The sequence below is a fragment of the Poromitra crassiceps genome, assembly GCF_964638095.1.
Source record: "Poromitra crassiceps genome assembly, chromosome: 9".
In the NCBI taxonomy this organism is placed as follows: domain Eukaryota; kingdom Metazoa; phylum Chordata; class Actinopteri; order Beryciformes; family Melamphaidae; genus Poromitra; species Poromitra crassiceps.
In genome coordinates, this window is record NC_139630.1 from 55,279,122 (window position 1) to 55,298,461 (window position 19,340).

General features: G+C 43.8%; 1 protein-coding gene across 2 annotated transcripts in view; it reads right to left on the minus strand.

The window, feature by feature from the left end:
• Positions 1 to 16,346, minus strand: part of LOC310782856 (CD2-associated protein-like) — a 113,634-nt gene extending 97,288 nt beyond the window's left edge. For both annotated transcript variants that reach the window (XM_083643633.1, XM_083643632.1), the window contains exon 1: positions 15,910 to 16,346. In XM_083643633.1, coding sequence (XP_083499759.1) covers positions 15,910 to 15,913 — 4 coding nt within the window. In that variant the 5' untranslated portion in view covers positions 15,914 to 16,346. The remainder of the gene's footprint in view (positions 1 to 15,909) is intronic.
• Between the last annotated feature and the right edge of the window lie 2,994 nt (positions 16,347 to 19,340).

Genomic DNA, 19,340 nt, shown 5'->3' on the forward strand with positions numbered 1-19,340 from the left:
AGTAGGCCAGTCTGCAGCAGCTGATGCCATGTCAGCACTGCAGGTCTGTAGATATTTTGCATCATGATTATTAGATTAGCAAACTAAGCAATAATTCTTGCAACATTTAACCAGTAGGCAGAGTAGGCATATCATCGACATTTTATAGCCTATTGTTCAAACGAATAGACAACAATTGATTTAACACATCTTTATTTCCCCTTTTAAGCAAAATATTCCGACATAACAATTAACAAGAACAGAAGAATATTGCCAGATTTAATATTAGGCTATTACAATGTTGCCCCCGCAGGGCGCAGCTCGCCCCCGCTCAGCTTGCACGCGCGTCACTTAATGGCTCAGAGCCGGCTTCTGTCAGAAGAGGGAAATCTCCAAAACGAAAATCAAAATTGTAAATAAGAGTTATTTTTGATAAACTGAGCACACAGGGGTGATTTAAATACTTACTTTGACCGACTAATTTTTTTTCTCAACTTACAAAAGTGCCATATTAACCCTTAACGGGGGTATAGAGCTCAAACTGCTCTCTTGATAACACTGTTGAAACTATGGCGCATTGATATGAATGGTGAACAGACCATTTGGCTGAACGACTTTACCAACTGTACATTATCACTTTTTAATGGACACTCTGCAGCCAATCAGAATCGAGTATTCACCCAGACCATGGTATAAATATATATATATATATATATATATATATATATATATACACTGTATATATATATATATATATATATATATATATATATATATATATATATATATATATATATATATATGAAGAGTTCATTTGCAAAAACAGGTAAACGCCATTCTTAAAATGAATAAACAGCACCTGTTTGATACTCCTGACTAAACATTTAGTGACTAAACATACAAAACAAATTGAGGTAATTTATGTGAAAATTAACAGATGAATATGTTTTAGTTCTGAATGATTGATAGTAAAAATGTACCAACAATTTATGAATTACAATATGAATACATCAATATCTAATTTGAAACCATAAAGAATACAAACGGAGATACCTGTTTTTGCAAATGAACTCTTCATATATATATATATATATATATATATATATAGTAAGTATATAAGCCCTTTGTGTGCATAGAAGTACTCTTTGATTTGTTTTTGTTCAAAAACAAAAAGTGTAAGTGCTGCATTTATGTCTTTGTTCATTTGCCAAACGCCTGTTTGCAGTGTCAGGGCAGGCAGTTAGCTGGCCTGTAGCTAGCTCAGCTCCTAGCTGCCTGACTGTGTTAACGTGCCAGTGTGGATATGGGTCAGTAGGTCTGCTCAAGTCACTGTAACATGGCCTACATCACTGACCACATTACACAGCAGTACAATAGGTTGCTCAAGGGAAGGCTGTGTTACTAGTGTTACTAGTGTCGCACACGCACACGCACACACACACACACACACACATACACACTAGGGATGTTCATCAATTATCGAAAATCGATAATCGATCGTTAAGGATTGGAATCGATCCTGTGGCATTTGGATCGATTTTTTAATTATTAATTTTTTTTTTTTTTTTTTTTTTTGGACTAGGTTTGGGTGGAATTCGTTCCTCCTCGCCCCACTCCATTGCACAGCCGACTAATGTGAGGTGGAGCTTCATATAGTCTCTAGTTTTCTGGCTGGGCACGGGCCTTTGTGCCAACAAAACTGTTTTAAACATGAGAAATTCACACCGGCATGTGCCGGGGACAGCAGTGTTGGAGAGGAGACACATTGAAATAAAGAGTTCATTGAGGAGAACACGTTGTCTTTCGTATTTTCTGCCATAGGCATTAATTTTGTTAAAAAAAAAAAAAAAAAAAAATTGAAAAAATTGAAAATATTGAAAATTTTCTAAGTATTAATAAAATCGATAATCGATAATTGATCGTTAATTCTCAGCGATTATCGATTTTGGAAAATTTTCAAAATGAACATCCCTAATACACACACTTACATGGTTACTGATTTTTAGAACAACTTTGCATCCAATTGATATATTGATCATTTAAAGGCCCGTTCTGTAGAGTTTTTCCTATTTGGGGTAAACTGCGCCCCCACCTAAATGCTACAATTGCCTGTTTGCACATTCAGATATCGGTCTTATTTTACTGGTTCTGCTTGTATTCTCTACTTTGCTTACCTGCAAAGTACAAAGTGGATTGTTTATAACTAGTTTGCTGGGGGGGGGGGGGGGGGGGGGGGCGGAACTCGACTTGTTTCAGTGAGAGAAGTAGCTAATGACGCCACGAATAAAGCTAGCAAGTGAAACACATTTCACATCCTATACGTACTTCACAATAAACGCATCCCGTTAGTTTGTGAGCGGAAAACTCTTCATTTGAAGGAGGTGTGCAGAAAATGGACTTAAACGTTCCAGGTAACTTGCCACTGTCAAGCCGGGACGCAGACACCAAAAATCCGTAGTGCAAGAACAGGCCTTCAGAGGGCGCTGTGGGAATGAACAAAAAATAACAAATAACAACAAAATCTTATTTTCTTTTTTCCCCTGTCTTTATTTTGTTGTTTTTGCTCCAAGTGAAATGTTTTATGGTTGGCTTGGTTCCAGCAGCCTTAAGGTCACGTGACTGTTCAGCTCTGTTAGAGGTCACTGTAGCATCAAAATGATGAATACAAAGCTGGGTGTTATATATATGTTACATAATGGGGCTTTAATCTGATCTGATAATACACATAAATGCAACCATACAGAGACCAAATCTAGGCTACATACCAGTGTTCCACAAGCGCAGCTCTGCTAATAGCATGTTAGCATGGTGGTATTCGTTTCTGTTCATGATGGAGATCACTCCAATAAAACCTTTTCGCTTTTGTAATCCCTGAAGGACTCACAATTTCAGGGAATTTATTTACAGCGCTGCCATTCATTTGACTGAAGGAGGCCAGGTCATGTCATTTCACTGGTGTAGCTAATGATTTAATGAAGGTCATGTCATGTCATTTCACGGGTGTAGCTAACGATTTTGCAGAACATTTGTGATTTCTATGAGCCATGCATCCCCATGGGAGTTATAACACTCCTTGTTTTTCCATCAACTCCCAGGTCAATTCTCGTAAAGTTGAAGCAGGATCAACTAGTGTGTGTGTGTGTGTGTGTGTGTGTGTGTGTGTGTGTGTGTGTGTGTGTGTGTGTGTGTGTGTGTGTGTGTGTGTGTGTGTGTGTGTGACACATTTCTGAATAGAACGAACCTATGCTCAGTAATTTGGAGGGATAATATATTATAGTATATACATATAGTATAGTATAGTTTTGGAGATATCGGCCACAGAGTTTCTGCCTTGTCTCCAATACAAAGGAACTGGATGGCACTCGGCTTGTGGTGCTCAAAGTGCCAAAGAAATATAGTTGAAATCATGACCCCGTTACTCAAGATAATCCACAGATCCTTGTTATGAGCAGTTTCATGGAGGAACTATTTTCTTTTGACCGAACCACACCCACTAGCTGCTAGCTAGTTCCTACATGAGAAACATGTGAAACTGCTCACAACAAAGTCTGTGCATTATTTTGAGTAACGGGGTCATGATTTCAACTGTATTTCTTTGGCACTTCGAGCACCACAAGCCGAGTGCCATCCAGTTCCTTTGTATTGGAGAGAAGGCAGACATCTCTGCGGCCGATATCTCCAAAACTCAGGCAACTATCCCAAAACGATATAGATGGATAAATAGCACTACAGGTGAGAGGAAAAATATGTATTTTGGATTTTAGGGTGAGCTGTCCCTTTAAGGCAGTGATCCTCACTATTTCTTCGATGAGAGCCGCACTGGCAGGATAAAGTCAATAGGAGAGAGCCACTTTTACCACAAAACACCAAAAGCCACCCCAACCAAGCACATCTGCCTACCACGTTTTCCACACACACACACACACACACGAAACGTACCCCGACCGGGTGGGGGCCGTCGCTGGCGACGCTGAAGTTTTAGCTAACCTGTTCACATCTATGTTCGCAATGGCATCCCAAGTATCATCATACTATTATGGGATGCGATGCGAACAGTTGTATTATGGGATGTGCGTTTCCCAGGCAACGACACACGTTGACACGTTTTGGAACAGCGCTGCACGCTGGCACACTACTCCTAAAAGCAAAATGCTTATTGTTTTGAATGATTTGGCATCTTCGATTACTGTCAGCACCAGTATTGTTGTATTGTAATAATATGTCATAAAGGTTTATTGAAATTTTGGGGAGAGCAGGGGGACATTTTTTTTTTTAATCTAAAAAAAAATAAAAAAAATTGCAATTTCTTAGAGCCGCCAACTAAAGCTTCGAGAGCCGCCATCGTCTCGCGAGCCGCGCAATGAGGAACTAGGCTTTAGGGGATACATAAAGACAGAAAGGGGGGATACATGAGCATGCACACGCATAGAAATGTGCCATCTATCCATCACACACACACACACACACACACACACACACACACACACACACACACACACACACACACAGACACAAACACACACACACACACACACACACACAAACACACACACACACACAAACACACAAACACACACACACACACACACACACACACTCTTTGGAGAAAGACAGTAAGAGCGTGGCATGATAGCACCTAGGCCTTAGGGAGAGGGAGCCCAAGATTCCTGACATATTTGCTGCAGCAGAAACAGAGAGAGGGAGAGAGAGACAGAGAGAGAGAGACAGAGGGAGAGACAGAGAGAGAGAGACAGAGAGAGAGACAGAGAGAGAGAGAGGGAGCGACAGAGAGAGACAGAGAGAGACACAGAGAGAGAGACAGAGAGAGACAGAGGGAGAGACAGAGAGAGACAGAGAGAGCCAAATAAATACTTCCTGAATGTCAGAGAGAGAGAAAAAACTGGAAAATTGAATCAATATTTCAAGAACTTATTCATAATGGACAAGTTGTCGTCATTGTTTTAGTTTTAACTGAAGTGTAACTGAAGTGTAACTGAACTGTAACTGAACTGTAACTGAAGTGTAACTGAACTGTAACTGAACTGTAACTGAACTGTAACTGAACTGTAACTGCAATGGGATTGGATGAAACCATTCATTGGGACGATCGTGCCAAACCTATTTAATAATTTGACCGAATGGGAGATGGACAGTTTTGTTCTAATAGGCGGAAAAAACTGAGGCAAAGAATTCTGTTTGTTTTTTTACTGTTTTCCCCCGAGCTTTTGACTTAAATTTGCCCGATCCCGACAGTCCCACGCCATAATGCAATCAACTTCAAGCAGCGTTGTCTGTCTAGTACCCACCTAGTATTTATTACTGTCTAGTACCCACCTAGTATTTATTACTGTCTAGTACCCACCTAGTATTTACTACTGTCTAGTACCCACCTAGTATTTATTACTGTCTAGTACCCACCTAGTATTTATTACTGTCTAGTACCCACCTAGTATTTATTACTGTCTAGTACCCACCTAGTATTTATTACTGTCTAGTACCCACCTAGTATTTATTACTGTCTAGTACCCACCTAGTATTTATTCACAACAGGGAAAATGTCTACTGGGTCATTCTGACCAATAATAATACTGACATGTGCACAAAACGCTTAAGCTGCGTTCACACCGACCTATTAAAGTTTTTCGCTGGCATCGAGTTTACATACAAAGTCAATGCAAACGAGGGATTGAGCGTATATTCGCCAGGGAGAAACATCGCTGGGCATCCGAGCGACAGAGACAGAGCGATAGGGAGAAAATACGCTCGTCGCCCCAGATGAAATATCCCAACTCGAGCGAAAATACGCTGGCATCAGTCGCTCGCTGTTCAACGCTGATTGGCTGCCGTGTAAGAGCGAGTCAAGGATCACACTGGCTTGGAACAAACCGCTGGTTTATTGTGTGGCAACAAACCACATTGACAGCTGACATGAAGTGAAACGGCCCGGAAACGGCCCCCGAGCTCGCGTTAGGAGGAGCACGCTGATAGGCTTAGCTTGTAAACAACTACGGCGGCTCGTAGTGGACAAATATCATGACATTGCGTAACGTTATAGCCCCCACATGTCCGGCGTCAATTCTTGTGCCTGTTGACGAGCGATTTAAACAGAGCGACAGAGCGATTCCAAAGAGTTGAATCGAGCGACGGAGAGAAAAATAAATATCTCGGTGTGAACACAGCTTTAGAAGTGCAGGATTTCCCAAAGCAGACAAAGGTCATGTTGGCTGGCTGCCAAGCCTGTCACAAAATGCTAAATGGTAAATGGCCTGCATTTATATAGCGCTTTTATACAAAGCGCTTTACAGTCAGTAGGTAACATTCACCCATTCATACACCGATGGCGGCAGGCTACCACGCAAGGTGCTGGCACACCAACGGGAGCAATTTGGGGTTCAGTGTCTTGCCCAAGGACACTTCGACATGCAGACTGGAGGAGCCGGGAATCGAACCACCGACCTCTTTTATCCAAAGCGATTGGTGGACGACCCGCTCTACCTCCTGAGCTACAGCCGCCCCCAAAAGGTTTTAAATGCAACATGATAGATGTTTTTTTTGACAATGCTGAAGCTGCATTGCTTCAAGGAATCTTGTCTTAACATGTCCCACCTATAAAAGAGAAGTCAAGAAGAAAGATATCAACCAAAATCAGTCAAATATGTTTGCATGTTGTCTCGCCAATTTGTCTGCTTATTTTTCCCAAGTCAAGAGGAGTCATTCAGAAATTGCGCCTGGCTTCCTGTCTGAACGCTGGGTCAGGGTTCAGCTTCCTGTCTGAACGCTGGCTCAGGGTTCAGCCGAAGGGAAAGCCACTTCCAGGTGATTGTTCTCCCGTCCGCACACAGCACACTTCCTGGTGAAGGGGATGGGGGCGGGGCCTAACATAAGCCAGTGACAGACAGGACAGGACAGGACAGGACAGGGGGGTGTGCTGCAGGAGGGATGGAGGGAGAGAGAGAGAGGGTGAGAGGAAGAGAGAGGGTGAGAGGGAGAGAGAGAGAGAGAGAGAGAGAGGGGGTGAGAGGGAGAGAGAGAGAGAGAGAGAGAGAGAGGGGGTGAGAGGGAGAGAGAGAGAGAGAGAGAGAGGGGGTGAGAGGGAGAGAGATGAGAGAGAGAGAGGGGGGGTGAGAGGAAGAGAGAGAGAGAGAGAGATGGGGTGAGAGGAAGAGAGAGAGAGAGAGAGAGAGAGAGAGATGGGGTGAGAGGAAGAGAGAGAGAGAGAGAGAGAGAGAGAGAGAGGGTGAGAGGAAGAGAGAGAGAGAGAGAGAGAGAGAGATGGGGTGAGAGGAAGAGAGAGAGAGAGAGAGAGAGAGAGAGAGAGAGAGAGAGAGAGAGAGAGGAAGAGAGGAAGAGAGAGAGAGAGAGATGGGGTGAGAGGAAGAGAGAGAGAGAGAGAGAGATGGGGTGAGAGGAAGAGAGAGAGAGAGAGAGAGAGAGGGTGAGAGGAAGAGAGAGGGGAAGAGAGAGAGAGAGAGATGGGGTGAGAGAGAGAGAGAGAGAGAGAGGGGGTGAGAGGAAAAGCGAGAGAGGGGGGGGGTGAGAGGAAACACTCAAGGCCACGCAGGCGAGCTGACAGACAGACAGACCTCTCTCTCTCTCTCTCTCTCTCTCTCTCTCTCTCTCTCTCTCTCTCTCTCTCTCTCTCTCTCTCTCTCTCTCTGTAAAGGGGAAACTCATAACTGCATTCCTTCCGATATGATCTGTGAGGTTGTTAATATGAAGTCCAGAGAGTCACACGTCACATCCCGCGTAGGCTTTTTTCTCTGCCTTTATTTCTCCAGGGTTGGTTCTCTGGGAGGTCACACGTGTAGGAACGCCCTGCCTGCGACATGCTACACACACCTGGGAGCTAAGGCTTAGGGGGAGACTGGCAATTTAATTTAAAATACTATTATGATTTCATTGCAGTTATTACAATGTCCCACATATTACAACCAAATAGCAAACAAAAAGCATAGCCTTGAGCAGATAATGGCTGTGCCTGTCAGAAGTTCCAACGTTATTATGTGTGTCTCTGACAAAAAACAGACAAGTCTTGCACCGTGACACCGTGACCGTGTCCAATATTCACTTTTTGTTTTCACCTGTGGGCTGGTAAACTTAGTAAGAAATATATTTCACCAAAGTGAAACCTTTCTCCGACATCAAAAGGAAGATGCCACGGGGCACAGGTGATGGAGAGGGAAGCGGTTGCATGTGGATTAGGAGACAATAAATTTCACTGAGGCCAACGACGTGAAACCCACCTGGATTGTGCAATGGTTCTTCTGCTATTATAATCATAATAGTTTTATACATTTCCCTCTAAATTGCAGGACAAAGTTACAACGATTTATTTGTTTTGACTGCAGTTCAATTCATGGCCAAGTCATCCCATGTGTCTTTTAAAGTCAATGGGAAAACTGTCAAAGCTGCACATCCTTGCAATATTTGCGGGGAAACGGTTGATTTTCCAAAACTGTCGGCTCGGGCTTGGAGAGAAGAATACTCTACAGAGCAGCAGTCTGCACCAAGAGGACCAGCAGTCTGCACCAAAAGGACCGGAAGTCTGCACCAAGAGGACCGGCAGTCTGCACCAAGAGGACCGGCAGTCTGCACCAAGAGGACCAGCAGTCTGCACCAAGAGGACCAGCAGTCTGCACCAAGAGGAGGAGCAGTCTGCACCAAGAGGAGGAGCAGTCTGCACCAAGAGGACCGGCAGTCTGCACCAAGAGGACCAGCAGTCTGCACCAAGAGGACCAGCAGTCTGCACCAAGAGGAGGAGCAGTCTGCACCAAGAGGACCGGCAGTCTGCACCAAGAGGACCAGCAGTCTGCACCAAGAGGACCAGCAGTCTGCACCAAGAGGACCAGCAGTCTGCACCAAGAGGAGGAGCATTCTGCACCAAGAGGAGGAGCATTCTGCACCAAGAGGGCCGGCAGTCTGCACCAAGAGGACCAGCAGTCTGCACCAAGAGGAGGAGCAGTCTGCACCAAGAGGACCGGCAGTCTGCACCAAGAGGAGGAGCAGTCTGCACCAAGAGGACCAGCAGTCTGCACCAAGAGGACCAGCAGTCTGCACCAAAAGGACCAGCAGTCTGCAGCACCAAGAGGAAACAACCAATAAGACTATACTTCTGGTTGTTTCCTCTTGCAACCAAGAGGAAACAACCACTGTGTTCACAGCTTTTGTGAAGTATAAGGACTAATTTGGGTTACTCTTATTCCAAATGAATGAACCTTCAAGCACCAGACCAACCTGGCTAGTTAGCTTGCCTTCATCAGGCTATCAACCTGGCTAGAGTTAGCTTGCCTTCATCAGGCTATCAACCTGACTAGAGTTAGCTTGCTTTCATCAGGCTATCAACCTGACTAGAGTTAGCTTGCTTTCATCAGGCTATCAACCTGGCTAGAGTTAGCTTGCCTTCATCAGGCTATCAACCTGGCTAGAGTTAGCTTGCCTTCATCAGGCTATCAACCTGGCTAGAGTTAGCTTGCCTTCATCAGGCTATCAACCTGGCTAGAGTTAGCTTGCTTTCATCAGGCTATCAACCTGGCTAGAGTTAGCTTGCTTTCATCAGGCTATCAACCTGGCTAGAGTTAGCTTGCTTTCATCAGGCTATCAACCTGGCTAGAGTTAGCTTGCTTTCATCAGGCTATCAACCTGGCTAGAGTTAGCTTGCTTTCATCAGGCTATCAACCTGGCTAGAGTTAGCTTGCCTTCATCAGGCTATCAACCTGGCTAGAGTTAGCTTGCTTTCCTCAGGCTATCAACCTGGCTAGAGTTAGCTTGCTTTCATCAGGCTATCAACCTGACTAGAGTTAGCTTGCTTTCATCAGGCTATCAACCTGACTAGAGTTAGCTTGCTTTCATCAGGCTATCAACCTGGCTAGAGTTAGCTTGCTTTCATCAGGCTATCAACCTGGCTAGAGTTAGCTTGCCTTCATCAGGCTATCAACCTGGCTAGAGTTAGCTTGCCTTCATCAGGCTATCAGGCTAAAGTCAAACACTGAAGTTACCAGGGTGGGCAATCAATATCAACCTCATGGAGGTCAATATTGACTGTGGCTGGGAAGTTTGTATACTGTAGCAGCCACTTTGGCACATTGTTCTTGTTCTGTGTAAACCGTAACGGTAAAATGTAGTTGGCGGATAAAATAGTGAAAGAAAGCAGGTGGATTTGATGGAATGAGCAGCCACTGTAACAGGAAGGAATGAAAGATGCTCATCTTGTCTTGAAAGTGTCTGTATTTCTTATGTACAGTTCATATTCATATTATTCATATAAGAAGAGGAAGGCAGAGTGCGCACATCCACTCAAAAGGCAGGTGCCGGACAAATAGATCAACAGACTAGAACAAAGAATTCAAGTCTGCACACTGCAGTTACAGGCTAAAGTCCGCACACTGCAGTTACAGGCTAAAGTCCGCACACTGCAGTTACAGGCTAAAGTCCGCACACTGCAGTTACAGGCTAAAGTCCGCACACTGCAGTTACAGGCTAAAGTCCGCACACTGCAGTTACAGGCTCCCGGGTCCGCACACTGCAGTTACAGGCTAAAGTCCGCACACTGCAGTTACAGGCTAAAGTCCGCAGGCTAAAGTCCGCACACTGCAGTTACAGGCTAAAGTCTGCACACTGCAGTTACAGGCTAAAGTCCGCACACTGCATTTACAGGCTAAAGTCCGCACACTGCAGTTACAGGCTAAAGTCTGCACACTAACCCTAACCCTAACCCTATCACAGGGATCTTGATCAGAATTCTGATGAAGATCCCTCCCTGGTGTGATCAAAACGTCAATAAAGTGTGTGTGCATTGCAGTGCAGAGTGTGCAGACTTTATTTCTTTGATACAGTTCAATCTAACACAACAGTAGGTCTGCAGCGTTGGATATTAGGACCGCTTGAATCAAATATATTAAACTAGCAAAAGCGTGCCAGCCAAAACGCTGTGTAGAAATATGCATCATTGGTCCAATATAGACTGCAGCATGTACAGGGAAATGGATCAGACCAGATCAAATTTTCCCAAACACTGAACACTACAAAACAACAGGTTTGGGGGCTTGGATATATGTAATAAGCTGTATGTAATCTATTGTGCACACCGTCAAGAGGAGAGTGATCAGAGTCAGAATGTGAGGGGCTCGCACACACAAAACTAGGACATGTTCAAACACAGCTGAGCTATCTCTGCAGCAAGCCACCCACAGAAAGGCATACATACCACACTGACAAGTACGATGCATCAACAACTCATGTATAACACAGCCTTTCTTAACCTATGCCTCTGGGTGGACTGGACAATAGGTTGTAGGCCTGTTTCTAGTGTGAAAGAGCCCGGGTTCCAGGAATACAACAAATTCCAAAAGGCAAATAAAGTGTTGAAAAATGATACCAAACACATTATGACAGCCCCCAGTTTATTCTCTCGTGCTGTTTTTCTGTTTTCTTCGCACTACATGTTAAGTGTTAGGGACCGGTCCATACATGTCCTGTATATCCTGTGTATGTATGTCACCCTGCTATGTCTAAGTGAGAATGTTAAGAACCGACTTACTTAACCAAGTTCCTTGTGCATGTAATGAATTTCAGTAAACGGAAGCGACTCTCCGATTCCGCGTCAGAAAATCATGCAGCCGCGGTCTTTGGAAAACTTGCAAAATGACGTGGCCACGCGAGGCTGAACTTAAAACCAGTTTCACAACATAGCAAAGTTCTTGAACAACAGTCTAGGAGTGCACACAACCACACAAACCACACAGCTCGGTGAGCTAAATGCAGCAGCTCGGTTTGGAGATTACAGCAAGTTTGTGATTGCGCGTTTCCTACGCCGCCCACGCACCCACCATCCTCATGCCGCCCACGCACCCACCACCATCATCATACCCACCACCAGCCGTGGGAGAAATACTAAAATAACAGCAAAGCATCATCCAGTCTCACTGACTCCTGATAAACAACTAGTTAGGTATAAGGCAGATGTTTAGAACTAGCTTTGTCCACTGTGTCTGCTGATGTCAACGCAAGCAAATTTAGTCCATCATCTTGGTACCCAAGGTCAACAGCAGTGGCCCTTGGGCCACAAAATTTGGTCCAGATCTGGACCCAGGCAAGCCAAGTAGTGGCTTCATGGTGCAGCAGTGTGTGTGGGAACTTGCACTGTCACATGGAAAGAATGTCAGCCACGATATGCATGCAATACAAAAGTCATCTATTCATTACATCAGCATTGCAAGCAAATGTCAACAGAGCTGTTAACCCACCCTGTCACGAAGTGGGTAACGTTACTGTCCCCGAAGGGGAATTTAGCGAAATTGTGACGCAAACTGCAGCAAGTCGTAACTTTTGATAACTGAGTGAGCACAGTTTAGCTAAATGCTAGATAACAATACATGTTGAATTGCAAGCCTCCTCGGTGGTTTCTGGGTAGCAAGTGGTTTTGCAGCCACGTTCACATCATCAGCGGCCAACTTGAAGGTAATCGTAACGGTTAACGTTTTAGCCTATGTTATCATTATTAGCTGCAAAATGCAGCCAGATCTAGAGAGATGGAGGAGCCGCCGTTGTTACGCGCAAATCAACCCCCCTGTACATGCGTGCCCCCCCCCCTGTGTAAATGCATGCATCCACTAGGGGGCGCATGCACTCCACCATTGAATCTGCCTGTCTTGACTAATGCCTACCCCACACTACAGGATTTCGGGAGGGGGGAATCTTGACCATAATCTTGCAAATTATCCTGTAGTGTGGGGTAGGCATTACTTGAAGCAAACTCATTGGCAAACTCGAGTCTGCACATGTCTGCTGCGGGGGCGGGGCTTGGTGGGGAGGCAGTTTTGTCCGACCAGCAAACAAGCTTGTTAGAATGAATACACCCAGGTGTATCTTGCTAATACGTTGAATTACCAGGAGATTCATGTTGTATTCTTCAACTTGAAATAGATGAAAACATGCACATCCAAGGACCCAGACTTCGGGTAGGTGCTGAGACGAAAAAATATAACAGTGAAACAAATGAAAAAATCGCTCGCACACTAAAAGGACTCCTTTTTGATAGCTTTATTGCACCAAGTGCAGTGGTAACGTTTCGAGCCAAACAGCTCTTCGTCAGACAGTATTCTTCAACTTCAATTCTTTTTTATTGTCACTTTTTACTGTGATTGTAATTTTTTTCCTGATGTAATTTCATGTGTTCCATTGTTGTATTGTTTTATCTCTTCTATTTCTGTAAAGCACTTTGAATTGCTTTTGGCATTAAATAAAGTTGCCTTGCCTTGCCTTGCCTTGCCTTGCCTTGCCTTGCCTTGCCTTGCCTTCAACATTAAGCTTCTACTAAGGCCTCAGAATCTTTCATAAGCATTCCTTACCCAGAGTTGTGCTAGAGTCAAAATGGTTTTTCGTCAATATTCTGTTGTTTTCTATTTGGTCAAGTACTATTTTAAATAAACAAGTTAAATGCAATTATTAGCCTCATTTTGATATGCAGGCAGGCTCCTTCTTTCTTTCTGTGTTCAAAGCAAGTCACAAGGCTGTCTGAAACAAAACAGATAGCCTATAGGTTTTAATCTAGTTAGTGACAGATGCTGAAATGCTATTATTTTCAAGCAAAACACATGTAGGCCTATTCCTTGTTGATCAGTCTACCAACCATGAATACATGTTATTTCAAGAACCTTTGCTTGTTGCATTCTCTCACACATGCAATACATGAAAGAGACAGACATGGTTAGCATGATGATTGTGAGAAACAACCTGCAACAAGGTGTGGTCAATCTAATTGTGCCTGTACAGAATAGAAAAAATTGCCTCTTCACATTAAGTGTCTTTCTAAAGGATATTAACACAATAAATGCATGAATCTCCCAATTGAGGAATTTATCATCAGAGAGCTTGTAATCTTGACGTCAAAATGACCACTTACGGTCATATTGTGACCCCAATAAAGAGGAACTAGGAAGACTAGAGCAAGGTGTTTGGTTTTCCCAGTCACCTGGTGGCAGAAATGTGGTACAGCAGGGGACACTTCTGCATGAGGCGTACACATAGACAGTGGAAGAGATGTGAGGTCTTGGGGACAAGCATGTATGGGAGGGCAGAATTGCCCATAGAGAGGAATTAACTAATGCAAAAGACAGCAACAGTCATCAAAGCTCTCTGTGGTGCAGTGGTTTAAGAGCTGACTTTTGGCTGCAGAGGCCTTGGGTTCGAATCCCACTGTCTGTTGCATGTCTTTATAACGGTTTGTCTACTTACTTGAAAGGCCATGCATTCTTTAGTTGATTGATTGATTGATTGATTGATTGATTGATTGATTGATTACTAACACCTATTTTTACAGTCCATCCTTTGACAAGAGATGAAATGTTGGTACTCCAATTAATTCAAAACCTAAATATAGGCTACATTTGGAAACCTTTCCCTTTAAATGGGCTAGTGTGTACAGACGAGACTTGATGAGGTTCCATTCTTTTATAAGCCTCCATGGGAGAAACATTTGTACACATGGTGGTGGAAATGCAGTACTGCAGGGGGGCCTTTTTGTCCAGACACAAGTGGAAGGTGAGGAGAGGTGTTTAGACAGGGGGGACAATCATGTATGGGAGAGCAAGGTTGCACATTGAGAATTAACTAATGCAAAGCAGCGTGAATGCCACAAGAAGTCTCTGTGGTACAGTGGTCTAAGAGTTAGCATTTGGTCCATGCTGCAGACTTGGAGGCCATGGGTTCAAATCCCACCTGTAATCTTTGTTGCTTGTCCTTATTATAACAGAGTATGTCTACCTACTTGTAAGGCCATGAATTCTTTAGTTTATTCATTTATTTATTTTACTGACCTGTTTTTACAGTCCATCTTATGGCAATCTAAAGAGACCTAGAGATGAAATGTTATTTATTTATTTATATATTTATTTATTTATGTATGTATGTATCTATTTATTATCTATTTATTTATTTATTTATTTATTTATTTATCTATCTATCTATCTCACTAGCACCTGTTTTTACAGTTAAACATAAGCCTCCATGGGAGAAACTACACATGGTGGTGGAAATGCGGTACTGCAGGGGGGCCTTTTTGTCCAGACACAAGTGGAAGGTGAGGAGAGGTGTTTAGACAGGGGGGACAATCACGTACGGGAGAGCAAGGTTGCACATAGAAACGATTTAACTAATGCAAAACACACCAACTGCCATTAATGGTCTCTGTGGTGGAGTGGGTTAAGAGCTGACTTCTGGTCCATGTTGCAGATTAGGGAGGCGTGAGTTCAAATCCCAGTTGGAATGTGTTTTGCATGTCCTTATTATAACAGAGTATGTCTACAGCACGTAGCCTATAGCCTACTTGTCAAGTCATGATTTTTTATTTATTTATTTTCTTAATTACAAAGACACATTTTTACAATCCAACTTTAGACGGTTTTAACTTGACAATTGCCATTCTAAATTGTCCCTAGCTTCCTTCCAGTTGCAGTGTTTGCTAATACAATAACTGACAGGAATTAAGCTAGGTTTCAAACTGTTCCCTAGCAACATCGTTCCGTGAAAACTGTCTATATTTAGTGAGATTTGAAGATCTGAGGTAACGTACTGCCTGCCTGTAAATGTAGCAGTGTTTTTATGTCCAGATGACACCTGGCGGCTAAAATGTGGTACTACGGGGGGCAGGTCTGTCCAATGCGTTTGTTTACATAGGGGGGCGCGCATGTACAGGGGGGTTGATTTGCGCGTAACACCGTCATACAGCCAGCTAGCTGTCTGGTTAGCTAAGCTAACCAGCTAACGTTAACTGGTTAGCTAACTTTACTCTCTGTTGTTGGCAAAATCGGTAGCAGGCAAGTCATTCACACTTGGGGTTTAATTCTTTACGGAGCGTCAACTTGCTTGGTGCGTTGAACATAAAAAAAGAATAGCAGTTAACGCAAATGCAGCGCCACATCATGGAAAACTCACCCATTCCTGCGCTTCGCACAGCCTCGCTATCAGATGTTGGGAATGTCTCTTATCCAGCAGCAGCCTCTGTGCTAGCTAGCTACTACTAGCCAGGTAGATGTTACTAAGTGTTGTTTTTTGTCGATTCAGTGCCGATAAACAAGTCGAGTGTTTCGTATATCCATTCGTCCTTCTTGCACAAACAGCAGCCTCTCCAGCTCTCTCTTCTTGGTGGTGATTTTCAAGAAGATTATTTTGCAGGAAGTTAACCAGGACGGAGTCTCCACCTTTCTTGGACTCCACTGCTGGCTGGCTGCCTCCTCCTGCCTGGCTGCTGCCTGGCTGCTGCTGCCACCAAAATACAAAATACTCGAGCAGGAAACTTCGCGCGATGTTTCAGGCAGGACGGTCCCGCGTAGTCCCGCGAGAGGAAGTTTTCATGGAAATTCCATAAAAACTTCCTGTTGATCCCCTTCTGTATTGGCCCGCTCAGCAAGTACGATCATCAGTAGTATGAATGAGAGAGAGAGAGGAAGAGGAAGAGAGAGAGAGAGAGAGAGAGAAGAGAGAAGGATGTCCTAAAGAGAGAGAGAGAGAGAGAGAGAGAGAGGAAGAGGAAGAGAGAGAGAGAGAGAGAGAGAGAGAGAGAGAGAGAGAGAGAGAGAGGAAGAGGAAGAGGAAGAGAGAGAGAGAGAGAGAGAGAAGAGAGAAGGATGTCCTAAAGAGAGAGAGTCTTTCACTTACTTCAAGCTTCAGCACTTCCTTCCTAGTACGGTTACAGGTCAATATGCTATTATTGACTCATAAATGCACATTCAGATGGCTTGAAGAAGTGATGATAATGGTTTCAGGATGGTTATGAATGGGAACCACAGGTAGGCTACATGTATGGACAATGGCTGAGTTGCTATAATGTTTAGAGACACCGCCCTACTTGCACTGGGTAAGAGCATCAACTAAACACCTCAAATGTATATATTTTTGTAATAAATTATAAACATTATGTCACCATTATTATAATGACCTGAGATGGCCTTATCAATACTTTTCTGATTGATCTTGGCTAGATGATTTGCTTATCATTGGCTTCATTCAAATAAAACAAACAAACAAAAGTCTCTTAAATATGTAGATTAGATCATTGACTGGGCCCAAACGGCATCTTGTTAGCTCCAACCTAATTAAATCCCAATATGATGATGATGATGATGATGATGATGATGATGATGATGATGATGATGATGATGATGATGATGACAAAAGCTGTGTGCCACTGAGGCCATGTTCACACTACAGGCAAATCCGATTTGCTGCTAAAGTCATTAATCATCATTATCTTGATTGGCTTCCCAAATCTGATTTGGGAGAGTGTCCGCACTGCCACAAATCTGATTTGGCCAAGTGTTCAAGTCGGATCTGTGTGTCCAGACCTCCGTATGTGGTTTGGGACAAGTGACACAAATCAGACTTGGAGCGTCCAGACTCATAAAACCAATCTGGATAGAATCATTAATAGGTCATTAAAATTCACAAATCAGATTTGGCCTCCTAGTCTGAACATAGCCTGACTTTCTGGGCAAACAGCAGACAGAAAAACATATTGTCTCCCTCTGTCTCCCTCCTGCCCCTCAAAAAAACCTGGTTCAGCCAAACTTGAGAGAATGATACAGCACATGGGTCGGTGTGGCCCCCCAGTCGGGTTTGGGAGGATACAATCAAACCTGTAATCCCAGATAGCAAAGACAGTTTTGTCTTTCAGCACGTGTTGAAAAGACAGAGAAGACTTGCCAAAAGCTCAGCTGGCCCTTTATGGCATGTAAAAAATCCCCTTGCATTTTGGCATGACAATAACTGGCATGGGCAGCTGGCATGGTGGAGTACTGGGAGCACACGCGCACACACACACACACACACACACGCACACACACACACACACACACAGCTATGACTAATCACGAAGCACTGCGTGGCAGTGTCATCGCTGGTTTGGCATCAAAGGGGCACAATAGGATCCTCCCCATCTGCCCATTGACAACATATCATTTAAAATACCCGCCGCTCCGCGCCACACCCCATATTACCATGTTACACTTTTATTAACAATTAGCTCATGAAATTGACATGAAATTGACTGAAAAGTTATAAAAAAATCCATGAAATAACACTGCAAATGACATTAGATGTGGAAACTGTCCCTGAAAATGCATAACATTTTAAAAAGAGTTTTATTAATATGTTATGTTATTAATATGTAGTACAGCAATTTTTTTCAGATTTTTCTCCCATTTTCTGCCCAATTGTACTTGGCCAATTTCTCCTGCTGTCCCACTCGTTGCTCCACCCCCCTCTGTCGATCTGGAGAGAGTTGTAGACTAGCACATGCTTCCTCCGATACATGTGCATGTACAGGACTTTCTCCGGCAGGACGTAGCGTGTGGGAAGATCTCGCTATTCCCCCCCAGTTCCCCTCCCCCCGAACCAGCGCCATGACCGACCAGAGGAGGCGCTAGTGCAGCGACCAGGACGCACACCCCACCGGCTTCCCACCCACAGACACGGCCTTGGTTCTGTAGGAACGTCTGACTAAGCCAGAAGTACCGATACCAGGAATTGAACCCCGGGGGGCCCCGGGGGCCTGGGGGGCCCGGGGGGCCCGTGGAGGCGAGTGCTTTTACCTCTACACTGTCTACCCAGACGCCTCGAATTCTCCCATTTTCAATCATGTTTGTCTCTTAAGGGTTTGGATGAAATTGACCCAAAATCCACTGAAAAATTAATTTAAATTAAAATCAGGTCACATGAGTAAAACAACAAACCCCACAGAAAAATCCTGTATATTTGAAACTCACAAAGATCTTTTCACACGCTTATTAACTTTCTTGTGGGCTTTTGTCGTCAAACTCTCACTCAGTCTTCATTTTGTCACTAGTATCTTCAAAAGTCGATTATTTTGCTTCTTGAAATATTCAAATATACTTTACATATATTATGATTAGGATTCTCACCTTACATGTATGAATAAAAAACACCCAGTACGTTTAAAAATCTGTTTTCATTCCTACTGTGATCAAGCTCAGTCTACCTCATGGCACAAGCCAAGCCTTTCCTCTCTTGTCTTCTGTCACGGGCACGCTTATCTCTCTCCGGTGAGCAGAGTGCACTGTAAAAAAAGGAAGTAGTTGAGTGCAAATTCATGTTGATAGGATCCGTTTAAGCAAAGTGTCAACAACCAGTTGAAAGGCAGCGTAAATACAAATTCTATACAAATGTGTCTGACCACAGCCGTGCCACACACAGAGCAGTGCCACACACACACACACACACGCACACACACACACACACTCCACACACACACACTCCACACACACACACGCACACGCACACACACACACACACACGCACACACACGCACACGCACACACACACACACACACACACACACACACAGTGTG